The sequence below is a fragment of the Oncorhynchus mykiss genome, chromosome 12 (assembly GCF_057628025.1).
Source record: "Oncorhynchus mykiss isolate SJ-2025 chromosome 12, ASM5762802v1, whole genome shotgun sequence".
Lineage (NCBI taxonomy): Eukaryota > Metazoa > Chordata > Actinopteri > Salmoniformes > Salmonidae > Oncorhynchus > Oncorhynchus mykiss.
In genome coordinates this window covers 37,254,162-37,276,093 of record NC_143033.1, presented here as the reverse complement: position 1 = coordinate 37,276,093, position 21,932 = coordinate 37,254,162, and the positions used below count along the sequence as shown (strand labels likewise).

Below are 21,932 nucleotides of genomic sequence, written 5' to 3'. Positions count from 1 at the left end.
AAGCGAACCGCTCTAGCTCACACATTCTCTCTCAACCTTACATTCTTTACCTCAATTTCTTTCTTTCATTCTCTCTCTCCATCTCCTCTCTCATATCCTATCTTTCTCATTCATTCTCTCTGTCTCTTCCTCCCTCTCTCTCCCCCTTTCTCAAATTGTCTCGTTCTCTCCGTTGTCCCCCTGCCTCTTGGTCCCCTCTCCGCTCATTGGGCTGGTTGGCTCTGACTGGAGATGAACTAATGGTGGACCTTGTGTGGTCTGAGCAGTACTGGTGGGCAGTAGGCTGGGGTGAGGAGAAGAGGATGGGGAGGGCTAGATTAGCCAGAGAGAGGCCTGTTCAGGGATAGCTGCTCTGCTATAGCTGCCTTCTGTGGATGGAAATGGATAGAAAGTCTGGTAGGAAATCTAAAGCAGTGTTCACATTGGCAGTTTGAGGTGACTCAAATCCAATTCCTTTGCATATCTGAATCGAATATGTTATTTTTCCTGCAGCCTGAACAGACAAAAAAGAACAAGCCACAGTCAGATACATCTGATTCCTGGCCATGTGACTTGTCTGAACGGTCAAATCTGATTTATTTGTTCAAGTGGTTTTTAGACTGTAATTTGGCATATCTTGTTGCTCGCTAACTACTCTGACAGTTTGACAAGAACATGTGTTAGGTAACTAAGTAGCTTGTTTACAAACAAATTGGTGAATTTGCTAGAAAGCTAAACAGCTACCTAGCTAGATAGGTGAGTGCTGTGGTTAACCAAAAAGGGCTAGTTTTGGAACATCCTTTAGACTTAAAGTGCTCTTACACCATTATTTTGAACATTCTAAGCAACTTGGAAACATGCCTTGCTCAAGGGCGCATCATCTGATTTTTCTCTGGGATTTAAACCAGCGACCTTTTGGTTACTGGCCCAACGCTCCTAACCACTAGGCTACCTGCCGCCCAGGTAGGTAGCCACCTTAGCTCGCTTCATAACGTCTGAGTGATAGGAAGCACGAGCACCACCACCAATCAGCTTACACCGCTGCATGCACACCCATCATTTCTATGACAACTAGCAAATGACTGCTGTCTCAACACACATCCGATTAGGTCACTTGTAACTTGATGTTTGGGCAGTCAGTAGTCCAAAACGGAAAGAAAGAAAGAAAGAAAAAACTGAGCAAGGCTTAGTAAAGGCTGGCTTGGAGGGATTGGGATGAGGTTGTTTGGGATTTCAACTCATTGACATGCATGGATGAAGGTGTCACCATGAATAGACCCAGTAGAGAGGGGGAGAGAGACACCAGAGACTTCGACATCTTGCATGGACATTTGGCACATACCTCAGGAATCCAGCATGTTATAAGTGATCCTAAAACTGGCTTTAATAATGTAAGGGAAAAGTGCAGGGGGAGGAGATTTAAATGGGTTTTTAAATCATGATTCAGCAGGGAAAAAACAAAGGGAAAGTGGGAGTTCAGCGTTCAGTCAAAAGTAACACCAGGCTGACTGCTTAACACCAGGCTGACTGCTTAACACCAGGCTGACTGCTTAACACCAGGCTGACTGCTTAACACCAGGCTGACTGCTTAACACCAGGCTGACTGCTTAACACCAGTCTGACTGCTTAACACCAGGCTGACTGCTTAACACCAGGCTGACTGCTTAACACCAGCGCCACACTATAAACCTTCATGTTAGGAATGTGTTCTTAATTTTCTGTGCACTGTGTATGTTGGAAGATGTATGTGACTGTGCAGGTTATAATAAACAAATGCATCTTCTTGAGAATATATTTACAAGGATTTACCACACTATTCATGGCAATTCATCATCTCCAATGCAGGTAATTCTAGTCTTGATCTTGAACCAGGAACAGGACTCCAATCTACAAGGAATACTGGCCCAAGTCCTTACATGGCCATGACTGACACTGGAATAGGATTATTATAACCAAGAATGTGACTTCAATATCCCTCCTTGCATTTTACTGTAATGGCTTTCAGGAGATACAGATTCCATCTCATTTACTTAATGACTTATTAAGAATGATCTGATTTATGGCACTGAAGTGATTCTGATGATTGCTATTGTACAGTAATATTAAGGAGTGCTTTATCAGGATCAATAGTATGTGTGTTTATAATTTCCATAATGGGTCATTTTTGGTTGTGTGTGTGTGACAGTAAGAGGATTATAAACAAGTTTAATTAATGACTGGGAATACTGTCTCTCTTCCGTCTGCATAATAGTCGGACCATTTCATACCATTATTTTAGTAATGACACACACACACACTTAGCAAGGGGTAAAGGAAGGTGAGTGGGATTACTGTATGCCAGCAAGGCAGCAACAGACAGACATCCTACATTTCCAGATTAATCTGGTCGACCTTCCTCTCCTGTACTGTCCTGTACGGTCTGTTTAGCCAGCCATGAGGCTGAAGGACTTGCTCCATCCCTCTCTGTCTCTACTTCCATCACCCTCTGTCTTCATCCCTCTCTGTCTCTACTTCCATCCCCCTCTGTCTTCATCCCTCTCCCTCTCTCCGTCTCCAACCATTTAGGTCTGGTAGCCCTCAGTGGTCCTGTCTCAGACTATGGCTGTCCTCTCTGCAGGGTTCTCTCTCGCTCTCTGCTCTTCTCTTGTTCCCTTTCTCTTCCTTCGCTCCTCTTTAATCTCTTCTCTTTCTCTTTCTCTTTCTCTTTCTCTCTTGGCATGTGTTGGCGAGCTCCACACAGCCTTTCTCTGTGACAGCCATCCTCTCTCTTGGGTGATGGAGTGAGGTGGCTGCCAGCCACAATTAGTAAATCAAATCTCATTTTATTGGTCACATGCGCTGCGTGTAGACTTTACCGTGAAATTCTTACTTACGAGCCCATTCCCAACAATGCAGATTTAAAAAGTAAGAAAAAGATTTGCAAAAAAGGTAGGAAATAGTAACGCAATATAGATTATATATACAAAAGTATGTGGACACACCTTCAAATTAATGGATTCGGCTATTTCTGCCACACCCGTTGCTGACAGGTGTATACAATCGAGCACACAGTCATGCAATCTTCATAGAAAAGCATTGGCGGTAGAATGGCCCGTACTGACGAGCTCATTGACATTCAATGTGTCACTGTCATAGGATTCCACCTCTCCAACATGTCTTTTCGTCAACTGTAAGTGCTGTTATTGGGAACTGGAAACGTCTAGGATCAACAACGACTCAGCCACTTAACAGACCAAGCTCACAGAATGGGACCGCAGAGTGCTGTAGCTCGTAAAAATAGTCTGTCCTTGGTTGCAACACTCACTACCGAGTTCCAAAATTCCTCTGGAAGCACAAAAACTGTTTGTCGGGAGCTCCATGAAAAGGGTTTCGATGGCCGAGCAGCCACACACAAGCCTAAGATCACCATGCGCGATGCCAAAAGTCAGCTGGAGTGGTGTAAAGCTTGCTGCCATTGGACTCTGGAGAAGTGGAAACTCGTTCTCTGGAATGATTAATCACCATCTGGCAGTCCGACGGACTAATCTGGGTTTGGCGGATGCCAGGAGAACGCTACCTGCCCAAATGCAAAGTGCCAACTGTAAAGTTTGGTGGAGGAGGAATAATGGTCTGGGGCTGTTTTTCATGGTTTGGGCTAGTCCCCTTAGTTCCAGTGAAGGGAAATCTTAATTCTACAGAATACAATGACATTCTAGACGATTCTGTACTTCCAACTATGTGGCAACAGTTTGGGGAAGGCCCTTTCCTGTTTCAGCATGACAATGCCCCTGTGCACAAAGCAAGGTCCATACAGAAATGGTTTGTTGAGATTGGTGTAGATGAACTTGACTGGCTTGCACAGAGCCCTGACCTCAACCCTATCGAACACCTTAGGAATGAATTAGAACACCTACAGCGAGCCAAGCCTAATTGCCCAACATCAGTATCCAACCTCACTAATGCTCTTGTGGCTGATTGGAAGCAAATCCCCGCAGCAATGTTCCAACATCTAGTGGAAAGCCTTCCCAGAAGAGTGGAGTCTGTTATAGCTGCAAATGGGGACCAACTCTATTTTAATGTCCATGATTTTGGAATGAGATTTTCCACATACTTTTTATCATGTAGTGTACAAGGAGTACCGGTACCTTGTCAGTGCACGGGTAAAGGTTAGTTGAGGTAATATGTAAACTCAGCAAAAAAATAAACGTCCCTTTTTCAGGACCCCGTCTTTCAAAGATAATTCGTAAAAATCCAAATAACTCCACAGATCTTCATTGTAAAGGGTTTAAACACTGTTTCCCATGCTTGTTCAATGAACCATAAACAATTTATGAACATGCACCAGTGGAACGGTCGTTAAGGTCACAGTTATGAAAACTTAGGGCACTAAAGAGACCTTTCTACAGACTCTGAAAAACACCAAAATTGCAATGCCCGTACTGTGAGACGCCTAAAACAGCGCTACAGGGAGACGGGACAGACAGCTGATCGTCCTCGCAGTGGCAGACCACGTGTAACAATACCTGCACAGGATTGGTACATCTGAACATCACACCTGCGGGACAGATACAGGATGGCAACAACAACTGCCTGAGTTACACCAGGAAGGCACAATCCCTCCATCAGTGCTCAGACTGTCAGCAATAGGATGAGAGAGGCTGGACTGTGTGTTTGTAGGCCTGTTGTATGGCAAGTCCTTACCAGACATCACCAGCAACAACGTTGCCTATGGGCACAAACCCACTGGACCAGACAGGACTGGCAAAAAGTGCTTTTCACTGACGAGTCGCGGTTTTGTCTCACCAGGGATGATGGTCGGATTTGCGTTTATCGTCGAAGGAATGAGCATTACACCGAGGCCTGTACTCTGGAGCGGGATCAATTTGAAGGTGGAGGGTCCGTCATGGTCTGGGGGCGATGTGTCACAGCATCATCGGACTGAGCTTGTTGTCATTGCAGGCAATCTCAACGCTCTGCGTTTCAGGGAAGACATCCTCCTCCCTCATGTGGTACCCTTCCTGCAGGCTCATTCTGATATGACCCTCCAGCATGACAATGCCACCAGCCATTCTGCTCGTTGTGTGCGTGATTTTCTACAAGACAGGAATGTCAGTGTTCTGCCATGGCCAGCAAAGAGCCCTGATCTCAATCCCATTGAGAACATCTGGGACCTGTTGGATCGGAGGGTGAGGGCTATTCTGTTAGTCACATGTCCGTGGAACTTCAGTTCAGTTTCTCAGGTGTTGAATCTAATGTTCATAGAAATATTTACACATGTTAAGTTTGCTGAAAATAAACGCAGTTGACAGAGGACATTCCTTTTTTTTGCAGAGTTCACATGTAGGTAGGGTTAAAAGTGACTAGGCAATCGGGATGTATATAATAAACTAGCAGCACCGTGTGAAAGTGCGTGTGTGTGTGTAGCATCAACTTCGTATGTGTTGTGAGCGTGTGTTAGAGTGTGGGTAGAGTCCAGTGAGTGTGCATAGTCAGTGCAAAAAAACATCAACACGATAATAATAAGAATAGGGCTCAATGTAAATAGTTTGGTTAGCCATTTTGATGAACTGTTCAGCGTTCTCATGGCTTGGGGGTAGAAGCTATTCAGGAGCCTTTTGGTCTCAGTCTTGGTACTGCTTGCAGTGCGGTAGTACAGAGAACAGTCTATGACTTGGGTGGCTGGAGTCTGACAATTTTTAGGGCCTTCCTCTAATACCGCCTTGTATAGAGGTCCTGGATGGCAGGGAGTTCGGCCCCAGTGATGTACTGGGCCGTACGCACTACCCTCTGTAGCACCTTGCGGTCGGATCTCAAGCAGTTACCATACCAGGCGGTGATGCAGCCGGTCAAGATGCTCAGTGGTGCAGCTGTAGAACATTTTGAGGATCTGGGGACCAATGCCAAATATTTTCAGCCTCCTGAGGGAGTGGAGGAGTTGTCGTGCTCTCTTCACGACTGTGTTTGTGTGTTTGGACCATGATGGGTCCTTAGTTATGTGGACGGTGAGGAACTTGAAGCTCTCGAGCCGCTCCACTACAGCCACGTCGATGTGTGTTCGGACCCTCCGTTTCCTGTAGTCCGCGATCAGCTCCATTATCTTGCCCACGTTGAGGGAGAATTTGTTTCCCTCAACGTTCCTGTAGTAGAGAGATTACCCACAAATCAAAGTATTAGACAGTGAAGACACAGCCAGTATCTGAGGAGTCTGTGCAGAGTTTGTGGTATTAGTCTCACCTCATGGCTCTATTCAGAGAATTAATTCAATGGCTCTATCTCCTCTCAGGGAATGGGAACAATAATCCCGGCAGTTTAGCTGGAGTGTATGTCTATCTACTGCCATAAAAGCAGCAGTGTGAATTGAAATGGGATTCTCTTTCTAAATCTAGTTAATCACTCCAGGCTTTAACCTCCTACGTAACATAGTAAAACGCGGATGCCGGTCTCTCTCCTCTCCACTTCCCGGCGCTAACAGCACCTGCGACCAGGTGTGAAGAGTTCCACCTCGTGCCCTAGCCCTGTTCTTCCCTTGGCTCATGTAGTTACAGATTAGGATTCAGAAAACTTTCATGTCCTCAGATGCAATAAAATATATATATATATATATATATATATATATATATATATATATATATATATATATATATATATATATATATATATATATATATATATATATATATATATATATATATATATATATATATATATATATATATATATTTGTGATTTAAAAAAAAATATATATATATATATATATATATATATATATATATATATATATTTGTGATTTAAAAAAAAAAATTATATATATATATATATATATATATATATATATATATATATATATATATTTGTGATTTAAAAAAAAAATATATATATATATATATATATATATATATATATATATATTTGTGATTTAAAAAAAAAAAAAATATATATATATATATATATATATATATATATATATATATATATATATTTGTGATTTAAAAAAAAAAATTATATATATATATATATATATATATATATATATATATATATATATATATATATATATATATATATATATATATATATATATATATATTTGTGATTTAAAAAAAAAATATATATATATATATATATATATATATATATATATATATATATATATATTTGTGATTTAAAAAAAAAAATTATATATATATATATATATATATATATATATATATATATATATATATATATATATATATATATATATATATATATAATTTTTTTTTTTAAATCACAAATATATATATATATATATATATATATATATATATATATATATTTTTTTTTTAAATCACAAATATATATATATATATATATATATATATATATATATATATATATATATATATATATATATATATATATATAATTTTTTTATTTTTTTTTTTTTTTAATCACAAAAAATAGCAAAGAATGTTTACAAGCAAGTAGGTTGGGTAAGTGCAATTTCATAATAACAATGTCAAAACAGGCTGCATTGCAAGTTCTGAAGTGCAATTACTCCAACATTTTGTTAAGTTGCAGAATTGCATTTGGAATAAATGAGTACGTGGCTCTATTTTTTTCTCTCTCTAGGTAGTCTGTACCTGTGGCCTGAGGGAAGGAGCTGGAATTTGGGGTGGAATGGGTGGGAAGAGTCTACCGCTATTTTATTCGCCTTCTGGAGGGCTCTGCCTAGGTAGAGAGATGACCGTTCTTGTTGCTGCCCATGATTTTTCCTGACCTAAGTCCTGACTATCTTGCCCAACCTATTTTTCTGTGCGACCTTGATAACCAGCAGGTTAAACATTAAAAAAGTGATTTATAAAAGAGAACCATGATGGTTAGGTCAACATTAAAAAAGTGATTTATAAAAGAGAACCATGATGGTTAGGTCAACATTAAAAAAAGTGATTTATAAAAGAGAACCATGATGGTTAGGTCAACATTAAAAAAGTGATTTATAAAAGAGAACCATGATGCTTCGGTCAACATTAAAAAAGTGCAGTAGGAAATGGTCTCTGTTGGCCTTCCTTAAAATTATCATCAGTACACTGATCCCAGGACAGCTTGTTGTGAATTACTAGCCTAAGGTATTTGTACTTCTCCACTATTTCAATGGGCTCACCTTTTATCAGTGATGGTGTGTGCATGGTAGACTTCCTTCGAAAGTCAATCACCACGTCCTTTTGTTTTTTGTGTTATTTTTCGAGTTTTAGATTTAGTCATAATTTAGAGCCGGTCCTTGCTCGTCTCATCCCCTTTGAGGAGACTGACCAAATCAGTGTCGTCAGCATATTTGATCAGGTGGCACCCTGGGAACTGGCTCCAGTGTTTCAGGACACAACCACTTGTGTTATCAGTTCCCAAGCTCTTTCATGCTCCAGTGCTTTTGAACAGTGGATGTACGACTTCCTCATTGATGACAAGTGCGCTCTTGGTTGCCATGACGTCCTCCTCCAGACAGGCTGGGGGAGCGGGGCCGCCCCTTGCTTCAAAGCGGGTGAAGAACTAGTTTAGTTCATTGGCTGTAGAGAGCAGCACCCTCTCGTCCGGGCAGGGTTCGAGATGTTGCCTCCCTTTTTAAAGGTGGCGTTTGTCATATTCTTAATGCCCAGCCAGGCAGACCAAGAGTCTCCCTGTGACAGTGTCTGGCATCTCTCCTTTTTTTAAATCTCTTTGTTCATCTCTCTGTACATCCTTTCTTATGAGTTACGACAGTATGAATGTGAAATATAAACATACTGGAGCAAGCGCTGGTCAAAAAGAGTATATGGCTGGGATGTTTTGATGGTTTCTATGTCTGACGGTCTTCCTCTCTGTTTCCCTCCTGCAGGGCCTTGTACACATATGAGGACAACAGCAATGATTTGACACTGGCATCATCAGGAGGTAAGCTAAATCTACCATATTCGTCCATCCATCCTTCTACACTCTTAAATGTGATGTTTCACTGTTTATTTGATTAACGTTTTACATTGGTGGGAATTGACCTGTATGTTTAGTAGGGCTGGGATGATACTAGAAACGCGATACTTGTTAGTATCGTGGAATGGAAACAGAACATGAAGCAGATTTAAGTTCTTTAGGAAACCAGCCCTAATGTTTGAAACATCATTATATTGTCATCCAGTCACATTTATTTATTTTCCAATGTATAGCACACACTATTTTACATACAGCATGTTTTTAAAGGGAATACTTCAGGATTTTGTCAATGTGGCTATTTATCTACTTTCCCAGAGTCAGATGCACTCGTGGATACCATTTTTATGTCTGTGTCCAGTATGAAGGAAGTTAGAGGTGGTTTTGTGAGTAAATGCTAACTAGCGTTGCGCAATTACTGCTAGCAGATACCCATAGAGCCAGAGGAGCGCATATTAATCCTGTGGTAGAATTCATTGTGGTCAAAGGAACGAGTCACAGCAGGTCACATGTACAAGTCACTCAGAAAAATAATGGCTCTTGGAAAAAAAGTTGTTCAAAAATAACAAATTGTTTGCGAACTGCACATCACTACCACCAGCTTGTTCTCTTGCCAAAATGTCTAGCTAAGTTATAAAATACAATCTTAGTGTTAGGCTTTCCCAAGGCAATTCAGAGAAACAGATCGTAATTTTGGTGCTCATAGAAAGGACTCATGATTGCATTCAGCTGCGTGTTCCATGGTGACATTTCTTCACAATAGACAAACAGGCTCCTTCTGTTCAAAACAACCCAGGGTATGATGCCATGTCATCTTGTAACTGTACATCAAACATACTGATCATAAACCTTGATACTGTATATGATAGGAGTTTTATGACATCGAAATGTGAAGTGCACATTTGGAATCGCTGTTGTCTGGCTTGCTTGTGTGACATTAAAGTGGTATTTATTATAATCCTCATCTTTCAAAATACATCGAGTCCCCTTAATTTACAGCATTTCCCTCACTCGGACAACACAAATATGGCAAAAGTTGCCCAATTAGGGGGAGGGATGGGGCAACTTACTGTCGTGTGCGGTGCTTAAGTTCAGCCCATGACATCATGGGGTGGCAGGTAGCATAATGGTTAGAGCGTTGGACTAGTAACCAGAAGGTTGCAAGATCGAATCCCCGAGCTGACAAGGTAAAAAATCTGTCATTCTGCCCCTGAACAAGGCAGTAACCCACTGTTCCTAGGCCGTCATTGAAAATAAGAATTTGTTCTCAACTGACTAGCCTAGTTAAATAAAACAATTTAGGCCATTATCAGTACCCAAATCTGCCTTTATCAACCCGAGTACGGGTGTAAAGTTTCCTATTGGATTGGGGAAAGAGCCTGGAGGGGAAATGTGGCAGTAGCTTTGTGGCCTCCATTGAAAGTGACAGCCAGCCATTGTTTTTGGTGTTAAGATGATAACTATTCCATTAGGAATGCCATAATCATTATTTCATTAGTTAGTTATTATGACTGTTAATGAAAGTGTTCCATATCTCAGATAAACAGAACAGTACCCGGTGCTGAGCTCTCACTGCTCTGTTTATTATGTTTGGGAGAGATGCTGATAGGCTGGCCTTGTCTTCTTAGATCTACTGTTATGGAGGCTTCTAACAACGTGTGCACACACACACAGAGTTGATTTATTGCCATGTTTGAGGAGAGGCAGACCATCAGTCATCCTATTGGTGTACAGTAGGTGGAGTGGGCGGGCTGGACCAGTGAGACCTCACTCTGATTTGACAGATAGGCTTTGGGGTAGGTTTGAGTGTGTGTTGGTGGCAGCTCTGTTTACTTGCATAAGAGTAGTCAGGTGTGAGTGTGACAAATGCCACACATCATGACCCTGTGAAAGACAGTCAGCTGCCTCGCCATCGCAATACCTTCACCATAGATGAGATTTTAATATTTCAACAGTGCATTGCTACAGTTGACTGGGGATTGCCTATTCTCAGTGGACTTAAGCCTGCCATACTTCCAAACTGCAGCTCTCCTCAGTGTAAGTCATGGAGGACATGCATCTGCCAGAACTATCACTATCAAGCTATTAAATTATTCCATTGGATGGTAACAGTGAGGATCATATAGGGCAGAGAGCTGCCTCTGACTGGAGCAGTATAGCACTGAAGTCTGAGGCACTGGGGAACATAATGTGGAGGGCAGAGACTGGGTTAGAGGGTAACACAGGTCAGCCTGGAGAGTGGTATTGGTGAGATTTTTGTGGAAATCCTGCACCTCCATCTTGTTGTTTTTCTCCTATTCCTCCCTTCCTACTATTCCTCCCTCCTCTACCTCCTCTTCCACTGCCTCCCCCCCTCTAGCTGGAGGTCTACCGGAGATCACAGTGACCTTCGACAATGGCAGGGTCATGTACGGCTTCTGCAGCCTGAAGGAGCCCACGGCCTCACTGTCGCGCTACGTCCTCATCAACTGGGTGAGTCGTGTGTGTGTGTGTGTGTGTGTGTGTGTGTCACAATAAATCAAAATAAGAAATAAGAACACAAGAAAGTAAGCATACTATATATGGGGTCGGTCAGTTCCAGTACCATGTTTACAATGTGCAGGGATACTGGAGTGATAGAGGTAGATATGTATACAGGTAAGGTGACTAGGCATCAGGATATATGATACACAGAGTAGCATTATAGTTTTGGTCAGTACATGTCTATAAATATGTGTATACAGTACCAGTCAAAAGTTTGGACACCTACACATTTTTCTTTATTTGAACTGTTTTCAACATTGTAGAATAATAGTGAAGACATCAAAACTATGAAATAACACATATGGAATCATGTAGTGACCAAAAAAGTGTTAAACAAATCCAAATATAATTTATATTTGAGATTCTTCAAAGTAGCCACCCTTTTCCTTGACAGCTTTGCACACTCTTGGAATTCTCTCAACCAGCTTCATGAGGTAGTCACCTGGAATGCATTTCAATTAACAGGTGTGCCTTGTTAAAAGTTAATTTGTGGAATTTCTTTCCTTAATGCGTTTGAGCCAATCAGTTGTGTTGTGACAAGGTAGGGATGGTATACAGAAGATAGCCCTATTTGGTAAAATACCATATTATGGCAAGAACAGCTCAAATAAGCAAAGAGAAACAACAGTCCATTACTTTAAGACGTGAAGGTCAGTCAATTTGGAACATTTCAAGAACTTTGAAAATCTATTCAAGTGCAGTCGCAAAAACCATCAAGCCCCATGATGAAACTGTCTCTCATGAGGACCGCAGCAGGAAAGGAAGTCCCAGTCTTAACTCTGCTGCATACAATGAATTCATTAGAATTACCACCAGCAGAAATTGCAGCTTCACAGAGTTCAAGTAACAGACCCATCTCAACGTCAACTGTTCAGAGGAGATTGCGTGAATCAGGCCTTTGCTGCAAAAAAAACACTACTAAAGGACATCAATAATAAGAAGAGACTTGCTTGGGACGAGAAACACGTCCGATGAGTCGAAGTTTGACATTTTGGTTCCAACCTCTGTTTCTTTGTGAACCAACCTCCAACCTCTGTTTCTTTGTGAACCAATCTCCAACCTCTGTTTCTTTGTGAACCAACCTCCAACCTCTGTTTCTTTGTGAACCAACCTCCAACCTCTGTTTCTTTGTGAACCAACCTCCAACCTCTGTTTCTTTGTGAACCAACCTCCAACCTCTGTTTCTTTGTGAACCAACCTCCAACCTCTGTCTTTTTTTTAAAATAATTCAAGACGTACTTAACCAGCTTGGCATCCCATCTGGTTTGAATTTAGTGGGACTATCATTTGTTTTTCAACAGGACAATGACCCAACACACCTCCAGGCTGTGTAAGGGCTATTTGACAGAGAGTGATAGAGGGCTTCATCAGATGACCTGGCCTCCCCTATCACCTGACCTCAACTCAATTGAGATGGTTTGGGATGAGTTGGACTGCAGAGTGAAGGAAAAACAGCCAATAAGTGCTCAGCATATATTGGGAACTTCAAGACTGTTGGAAAAGCATTCCAGGTGAAGCTGGTTGAGAGAATGCCAAGTGTGCAAAGCTGTCATCAAGGCAAAGGGTGGCTAATTTGAAGAATCTCAAATATAAAATATATTTTGATTTGTCTAACACTTTTTTTGTTTACCACATGATTCCATATGTGTTATTTTATTGTTGGATGTCTTCACTATTATTCTACAATGTAGAAAATAGTAAAACAAATAAAGAAAGTTTTGAATGAGTAGGTGTGTCCAAACTTTTGACTGATACTATATGCACATCTCTGTTTATGGGTATACACTGTATGTGTTCTCTCTGATGGCCCAAGCCCTCCCTCCTATCAGAGTGAAGCTTAGGGGAATATGAGCTCAGGCAGTCTGAGACAGCCTAATGGCCTCTATGTCCCTATCCTTGTGGCAGGCCCAGACATCCCCTCTGGCTACTGGTCTCCATCACAGCACCTCTCACCACTCTGCTCTGGAATGACCCATATACTGTACCACACAGCAGAATGACAATCAGGATTTAAATTTGCAGTAGCTAGTGCTTTCCTCAAATCAAAACCCTTTACATTGTGACATTGTAGCTTACTCATACCAAATACAGTATGAAGCACTCATACATGAAGATTGGACTAAACTGCATGGGATAAGTATACAGCAAATGTTATAATGTATTTGTCACAATAGAAAATTGGGATGAAGGGAGGGAGAAAGCAGGAGAGAAGTTCGAATGGCCCTGCAGTGAGGGTATCTTGTTCATTATTTCAAACCCTTCATTTTGGGTTCCTTGTCATTCTCAGACATTGCAGTCGCCCATCAACTCCCCTCTCAAACAGGAAGCTGAAAATACGTGCCGTTTCCTGTTGTCCTTATAAGCTCTACGATGTAAAGTAAAGTAAAGTAGTGAAGTATTTAGAGCAGTTCTCCGGAGACGTTTCATTAACTAGGTGAATAGCCCTGAAATTGGTGTTATTTGACCAATTATTTGATTTGATAATTCTCTAGCAGCTGTACCAAATCAGTAGCCATGTGTTTTTATGGATGATTGCTGTTCCACTGTTCTTTTTATGTAATCAGTGGCCATTGTGTATATTTACCGTTGTTTTCAAAAGGCCATGATAATGTCAACCTACCAGGAATTTTTCTTTTGAGGAATAACGCTTCATACATTTACTACTGGAAAACTGAACATAAAGACACCAATTTAAAGTTGAATACAATTCTATCTCGAGTCCTTAAACACACAACACATTATACACTTGATAGAGACCATCAAATCCTTTCAATGTGGCTACTTTGATTGATGATGAAGATTGTATCCTTGAAATGGGTAACAGACACTAACCTGCCTTTCCTGTCTTCCCTTTTTCACCCCTTCCCCCATTTACCTCTCCTCTCCCTCTCTGTCCTCTCCATTACTCCTCTCCCAGGTTGGTGAGGATGTGCCTGATGCAAGGAAGTGTCAGTGTGCCAGCCATGTGGCTAACATTGCAGAGTTTTTCCAGGTCAGTCTCACTGAGGTAAACCCAACTGCTACTCGAAGACTCTCTCTAAGACACATTGTTGAAGCTGTTTATTAAAACTTCCCTGAATGACTAAATTAAAAGCTATTTGATGTCTGAATGCCATCTGCTTCTCTGCGCCCGTTTTGTTACGGTCTCAGAGTAGGAGTGCTGATCTGGGATCAGGTCCCCCTGACCATAATCTTATTAATTATGATGTAAAAAAGCTTTCCTCGTCATTATGAATATGGGCCTAGATTCTCCTCCAGCGTCCTTCAGTGATGCTCTTTTATTGACTTGGATCTAAAATATGGAGAGAGACTGTCATCTACCAGCCCGGCCAGAGCAGAGGCCTAGGGCCATTTTAGCTTTCTGTTGAGAATCAGCTCAGTGATTCTGGGTATAGGAGTGATTCCACTGGTCCGCCCACAGGATCAGTAGAGGTTATGTGTGTGTGTATATGTATGGATGACTAACACAGCACTCTCTAATGTTATTGTGAACAAGGTGCTCGGAGGTAGGAGACAGATAGATGACAATTCTTTCTGCCTTTTTATCCGCGGTGTCTCTTGAATAATTGGGGCGGCAGGTAGCCTAGTGGTTAGAGCGTTAGGCCAGTAACTGAAAGGTTGCTGGATCGAATCCCGTGCTGACAAGGTAAAAACCTGGCATTCTGCCCCTGAACAAGGCAGTTAACCCACTGTTCCCCGGTAGGCCGCCATTGTAAATAAGAATTTGTTCTTATTAACTGACTTGCCTGGTTAAATAAAGATGTAAAAAAATATGTGAAAGAGATGGAGATAAAGAGCAGTCTTTCTCCTGACTGTGAAGGCCTTGGAGCTGGAGGAATCCTGGCTAGCCAGCCTCAGTCAATTGATGTGAAGTGTCTGTCACCTTTGCCTTAACAGCTCTTTTCTGTGGCCATCTGCTTGCTCACACTGATGGCCCTGGCCTTCGATTTAATGTGGGATTAGTTGGTTGAAAAGGCTTTAGTTAGCTGGGAGACACAAACACTTGTCAGGTACACACACACACACAGGCAGGCAGGACACACATGCAGACAGGCTCGCACATACACACATTTACATACACACACACACACAGGCAGACGTGTGTGTGGTTTATCCTGTCTCAGATATCATCCTTATGCACACACAACAGGATCCCCACAGCATCATTCTCACTCCCAAACACAACAGCCATTTTGATGTGTGTCTTCTATATTACTCTGGTTTGTGGGAACACGACTGAGAGTACAAAACCTTAGGAACACCTGCTCTTTCCATGACACAGATTGACCAGGTGAAAGCTATGATCCCTTATTGATGTCACCTGTTAAATCCACTTCAATCAGTGTAGATGAATGAGTGTAGACAATTGACAATTGAGACATTGTGTATGTGTGCCATTCAGAGGGCATGCCAAATATTGAAGTGCCTTTGAAAGGGGTATGGTAGTAGGTGCCCGGCGCACTGGTTTGAGTTTGTGAAGAACTGCAACGCTGCTGGGTTTTTCACACTCGACAGTTTCCTGTATGTATCAAGAATGATCCACCCAAATGACATCCAGCCAACTTGACACAACTGTGGGAAGCATTGCAGTCAACATGGGCTAGCATCCTTGTGGAACACTTTCCACACCTTGTACTCCATGACCTGACAAGTTGAGGCTGTTCTCAGGGCAAAAGGGGTGCCACTCAATGTTAGGAAGGTGTTCCTAATCTTTTGCACACTCAGTGTACATGTGTGTGATATTAAACACTGTTTGATGTCTTTTAGCTTCAATCAACAGTCTGGCATGGGGCACATATGCATTTCTTCCTCACCCCTCTTTCCCTCTTTCCCTCTTTCCCTCTTTCCCTCTTTCCCTCTTTCCCTCTTTCCCTCTTTCCCTCTTTCCCTCTTTCCCTCTTTCCCTCTTTCCCTCTTTCCCTCTTTCCCTCTTGACCTCTTGACCTCTTGACCTCTTTCCCTCTTGACCTCTTGACCTCTTGACCTCTTTCCCTCTTGACCTCTTGACCTCTTTCCCTCTTGACCTCTTTCCCTCTTGACCTCTCGTTCCCTCTTGACCTTTCGTTCCCTCTCTCTCTTGCATCCACTAAGGCCATCTCTAGCCTCTCTCCGTCTCTCCATGACATAACCAATTTTATCCTTCCAACCACGTGGCTCTAAAGCTTGTGTGTGTGTGTGTGTGTTTCCCCCAATCAAAGGTTGCCAGAGGAGGCCTGTGCCCTGTAGTCTGACACTAATAGAACCCCTTGGATCTTTCTCCTGTTACCCGTGGGATACCATCTCACACAATCAATTTAAAGGGGAAGGCCATTGAAGAGGCGTTTTTTGCTTTTTGCCCGCAGGGAGTCAACATCATCGTCAATGCCAGCACCATGGACGACATCGAACCATCCGCCATTGGACAGAGACTGACCAATGGGACGGCTTCGGTGGCCAGCCCCGTCCTCAGCCGTCTGAGAACCAGAGAGGAGGAGAACGGAGAGCTTGGAGTGGTACAAGAGAGGGGAGGGATGGGTGGGTGGATAGGAGGTGGTGTGATGGTGGAGAGATGGAGGATAAGATGGAGAGCTATAAGGAGAGAGGTGGATTAGAAGGATGGAGAGAGAGTTGGTGGAGGGAAAGATGCAGAGGGAGTTATTGAAGGAGTAGAGATGGGTTTAAGGGAAAGAGTGACAGTCTAGCAGGAGAGGGGAGTGAGTGTTACGACAGAGGTTAAAATAAGTTCCCTTTTTCTCCCCAATTTTGTGATATCCAATTGGTAGTTAGTCTTGTCCCATCGCTGCAACTCCTGTACAGACTTGGGAGAGGCGACGGTTGAGAGCCATGCGTCCTCCTAAACATGACCCTGCCAAGCCGCACTGCTTCTTGACACACTGCTCACTTAACCCGGAAGCCATTCGCACCAATGTGTTGGAGGAAACACCGTCCAACTGGTGACCGGGTCAGCGTGCAGGTGCCGGGCCCATCAAAGGAGTTGCTAGAGCGCGATGGGACAAGGACATATCGGCCGGCCAAACCCTCCCCTAACCCGGACGAAGCTGGGCCAAACCCTCCCCTAACCTGGACGAAGTTGGGCCAAACCCTCCCCTAACCCGGACGACTCTGGGCCAAACCCTCCCCTAACCCGGATGAAGCTGGGCCAATTGTGCGCCGACATCATGGGTCTTCCAGTCGAGGCCGGCTGCGACACAGCCCGGGATCGAACCTGGATCTGTAGTAACGCCGATGCAGTGCCTTTAGCCCGTGGTCCCACTCGGGAGGCCCTCAAGCTCTCTATTAGTGTGATGAGTGACACAAGGCTACAGCCATGTTACTGTTTTAGAGGAGGGGAGCGGGGGGGAGAGATTCAGAGAGGGAGACGACAGAGGGAGAGAGAGAGAAAAGCAAGAGAAAGAGAGGGAAAGAGGCAAGAAAGCGTTGGAACGGGCCTCTGAGAGCGAGGCATTGTTAATGTTTAGGAACTGAGACAATAGGCCTTACTGTGTGTTAGGGGGTTAATAAGGAATGAGTCACTCAGCTGGACAGCTAGCAGGCTCCTTCGCTCTCTGTTTATCTGGACACAACTGAAGTAGTACGTTAGGCTAGCCGCTACGCTAAAGATGCACATTCTGAAAATGTTGGCAAAACATGACCACATGTTGAAGCAAATAACTAGAACTTGGAAGGTTGAGACGACACTAACAAAATGCACTAGATCATGTGTCTTTTACAATGGGAAAGGCGGTTCTAGTATTCAACATGCTTAGTGTCACACTGTGATTTGAACAGCCTACCTGGATAACATCCACAGTGCCTTCAGAAAGTATTCACGTTTTCCACATTTTACAGCCTGAATTTAAAATGGATAACGTTTATACTTTGTCACTGGCCTACACACAACACCCCGTAGTGTCAAAGTGGAATTATGTTTTTAGACATAAAAAATAAAAAGCAGGAGTAGAAATGTGCTTAAAAAGGTCACGTAATAAGTTGCATGGACACTGTGCAATAATGGTGTTCAACATGATTTTTGAATGACTACCTCATCTCTGTAACCCACACACAGAATTATCTGTAAGGATCCTCAGTCAAACACAGATTCAACCACAAAGACCAGGGAGGTTTTCCAATGCCTCACAAAGAAGGGCACCTATTGGTAGATGGGTACAACAACAAAAAAGCTGACATTGAATAATAATAACATCGTCATTGAAGAGCACCTTTTTGCCAGTCCTGTCTGGTCCAGTGACGGTGGGTTTGTGCCCATAGGCGACGTTGTTGCCGGTGATGTCTGCTGATGACCTGCCTTACAACAGGCCTACAAGCCCTCAGTCCAGCCTCTCTCAGCCTATTGCGGACAGTCTGAGCACTGATGGAGGGATTAAGCGTTCCTTGTGTAACTCGGGCAGTTGTTGTTGCCATCCTGTACCTGTCCCGCAGGTGTGATGTTCCGATGTACCGATCCTGTGCAGGTGTTGTTACACGTGGTCTGCCACTGCGAGGACGATCAGCTGTCCATCCTGTCTCCCTGTAGCGCTGTCTTAGGCGTCTCACAGTACGGACATTGCCATTTATTGCCCTGTCCACATCTGCAGTCCTCATTTCTCCTTGCAGCATGCCTAAAGCACATTCACGCAGATGAGCAGGGACCCTGGGCATCATTCTTTTGGTGTTTTTCAGTCTGTAGAAGGGCCTCTTTAGTGCCCTAAGTTGTCATAACTGTGACCTTAATTTCGTACCGTCTTTAAGCTTAGTGTCTTAACGACCGTTCCACAGGCGCATGTCCATTAATTGTTTATGGTTCATTGAACAATCATTGGAAACAGTGTTTAAACCCTTTACAATGAAGAAATGTAGATTTTTACTAATGATCTTTGAAAGACCAGGTCCTGAAAAGGGGACGTTTATCTGTATTTCATGTTCAATAAATTTGCAAACAATTCTAAACATGTTTTCACTGTCATTATGGGGTATTGTGTGTCAATGTAATCAATGTTGATTTCAGGCTGTAACACAACCAAGTGTGAAATATGTCAAAGGGTACAAATACTTTCTGAAGGCCCTCACCTTAGGGGTTCAAGTACAGGCTGTACTATTCTCGCTATCTGAATCATAAATCACGTAGTGCTTTCTTTGCTCTTAATGTAAACGGTCTGATACTCCCCCCTTTTTATACGTGATATACATAGAAGTTAAAGTTGTATAACGAATATAATTCATATCCAGGTAGTGGCGTACAATAAGTGATACGGTGTGTGTGGAACAGAAATATGACACTATATGTCTAGTCTGACCCTGTTGGTTACAGGGTGGTGGGGTGGAATAGGATTTGGAGGGCACAGAACTGTGCCATGGCTCTTTGACGAATGGATGTAACCGACCACTTCCTGTTTCCCACTGCTCTTTCTCTATTGGACGAATGCTCAGGGCACCGTGTACACCAAGACCAACGCAGAGATCGAGATGAAGAAGATCAATAGAGAGGAATTCTGGGAACAAGCCAAGGTAGGAAAGAACATGATTCCAACTGTCATGAGGAAGGAAAAGCGGGATAGAAGAGGGAGGGGAGTTTGACTGGAACAAGGACTCTGGAGACGAGCAGCAGCAGTGTTATTCGTTCGTCTTTTTTCCCTCTACCTTTTCCTCAGGCTAGTAGTGATAGCATGAATAGCGGTTTCAATTTGAGTGTGTGTAGGAGTAGGATCAAAACAAAGTCAAACCATGTCCCCCTTCCTGAAGCATTGCCACTGGCCAATGAGACTCATGTGATATGACATCCATTGCTGTCTGTCCTTTTAGGTTATTTGAATTTGAATCATTATGAGGGGGCGGCTTTGCCCTCTGCAAGTTAGACTCAACTCTGAAATGCAACTTTATCTGAGTAGATTTCCATTTACAAATTGCCTGTTGATTTAGCTTCCTCTCAATAGGACCAACGCCAAGTGTTCTGTTTTGCATTTCAGTCTTTGATGTTTCATGATGTAGTTACTAATTCAAAGGGATTATTGAAATAGTTTTTTCTGAAATATTTGATTGTTTGACAGGACAGGTGTCAGTACCGATAGGGAGACCGATGTAGAGAGGGGTACAGAGGGGCTCGAACCCCCATCGCCACGGGGGCATATGTGGTCCGGAAGTCGGAAACTTAGACCGCTACACCAAACTCCAGCAGAGTTAATGAATTATTCAACAAATAATACAATATATTTCTTGGTTCTTTGTGTGTTCCAGCGTGAAGAAGAGCTGAGAAAGGAGGAGGAGCGGAAGAAGGTTGCGGAGGAGAGGCAACGCTTTGAGGAGGAGAGAATGGAGCTGGAAAGGAAGGAGCAAGAGGATAGAGAGAAGAGGTACCGCGAAAGGGAGAGGCAAATTGAGGAACACAGGTGGGCCGCCGTGTCTTATGGGTAATGTGAAGTATCACTGTAAACTCTTGTGATTGATCCATGTGGTAACTTTGTGTGTGTGTGTGGAGCAGAAAGAAGATGCAAGAGGAAGAGGAGGCCAAAGAGAGGACACGGAACCAGCCCCTCATAGTAAGTGTGTGTCAGGGCTGGAGTCAATTTGAATTGAAGGCTGTCAATTCAGGAAGTGATTTAAAAATAAGAAAATGCAATCTTTTAATCAACAGTTTTTTAGAGGTCATTGAAAGTAAATGTATTTGTTCCTGAATTCATACTGTAGTAAGAGCCATGGCCAGTATTTGTACTCTTTAAGAAAGTGTGTGTGTGTGTGTGTGTGTGTGTGTATAGTAACTGTGTGCATATTCTTTGTTCTGTGCCAAAGAGGGTCTTGCCTTAGTTACTCCACATCACAGATAGAGGCAGTCTGCTTTTAGAGTTAATTTCTCATCTAATTTTGAGACTAGTCATGAATCATTGATATTGTCTGGGGAGAAAAATTAAGAAGAATCAAGAATTACATTTCCTGTTTAAAAAAAAAATCCAACTTTAATTCAATAGTAGCATCAACATGAATATTTTAACCCTGACACAACATGAAACAAACAACACTTATCTCCTTCCTCTTACCATTCCACTATAGCCACTGTTATTTTAAGACTCACTTCCTGCAAAAACAATACTTCTGTTTTCAGAACCCTGAGAATACCTGCTTATATGTCTGTGTTTCTGTGATGCCATGCCGTGAGAACGTAATGATGTACTAATGTGGTTGTATGAAATGGTAGACATCTTTTATGCTTCTTTATTGTTGTTTCCAGACAATCATACTGCAATCCTGCTAGTGCTGGATGACATCACTGTGATTTAAAAATGTAGCCTCTGCTACCCCCTGCTGGATTGATGTAGAAGATATAAACTTTATACTCTTTCTCCTTGTATCTCTGTCTTTCTCGTGCTCTCTCGCTGTCTGCAGACAGCAGAACCTAGCTATGAGGATCTGGAGAAAGAGAACAAGGAGACGGAAGTGGAGGTGGGTTGAAAAAACATAGCATACAAACACTGCTACTACAAAACACACCGTCACTGAAATGACTGATTTGTTGTACTATAGCCTGCTTTACTTTGCCATGA

The 21,932-nt window shown here is 42.5% G+C and overlaps 1 protein-coding gene across 4 annotated transcripts in view; it reads left to right on the top strand.

Annotated features, from left to right (window-relative positions):
- The window catches only part of LOC110537521 (drebrin), a 99,629-nt gene that overhangs the window by 65,480 nt on the left and 12,217 nt on the right, over positions 1-21,932 (top strand). For 2 of the 4 annotated variants that reach the window (XM_036937479.2, XM_036937476.2), the window contains exons 2-9: positions 8,810-8,865; positions 11,258-11,370; positions 14,339-14,428; positions 16,764-16,913; positions 19,828-19,905; positions 20,632-20,783; positions 20,876-20,933; positions 21,775-21,831. In XM_036937479.2, coding sequence (XP_036793374.2) covers positions 8,810-8,865; positions 11,258-11,370; positions 14,339-14,428; positions 16,764-16,913; positions 19,828-19,905; positions 20,632-20,783; positions 20,876-20,933; positions 21,775-21,831 — 754 coding nt within the window. The remainder of the gene's footprint in view (positions 1-8,809; positions 8,866-11,257; positions 11,371-14,338; positions 14,429-16,763; positions 16,914-19,827; positions 19,906-20,631; positions 20,784-20,875; positions 20,934-21,774; positions 21,832-21,932) is intronic. The other 2 variants (XM_036937477.2, XM_090192388.1) reach the window with 1 other exon arrangement.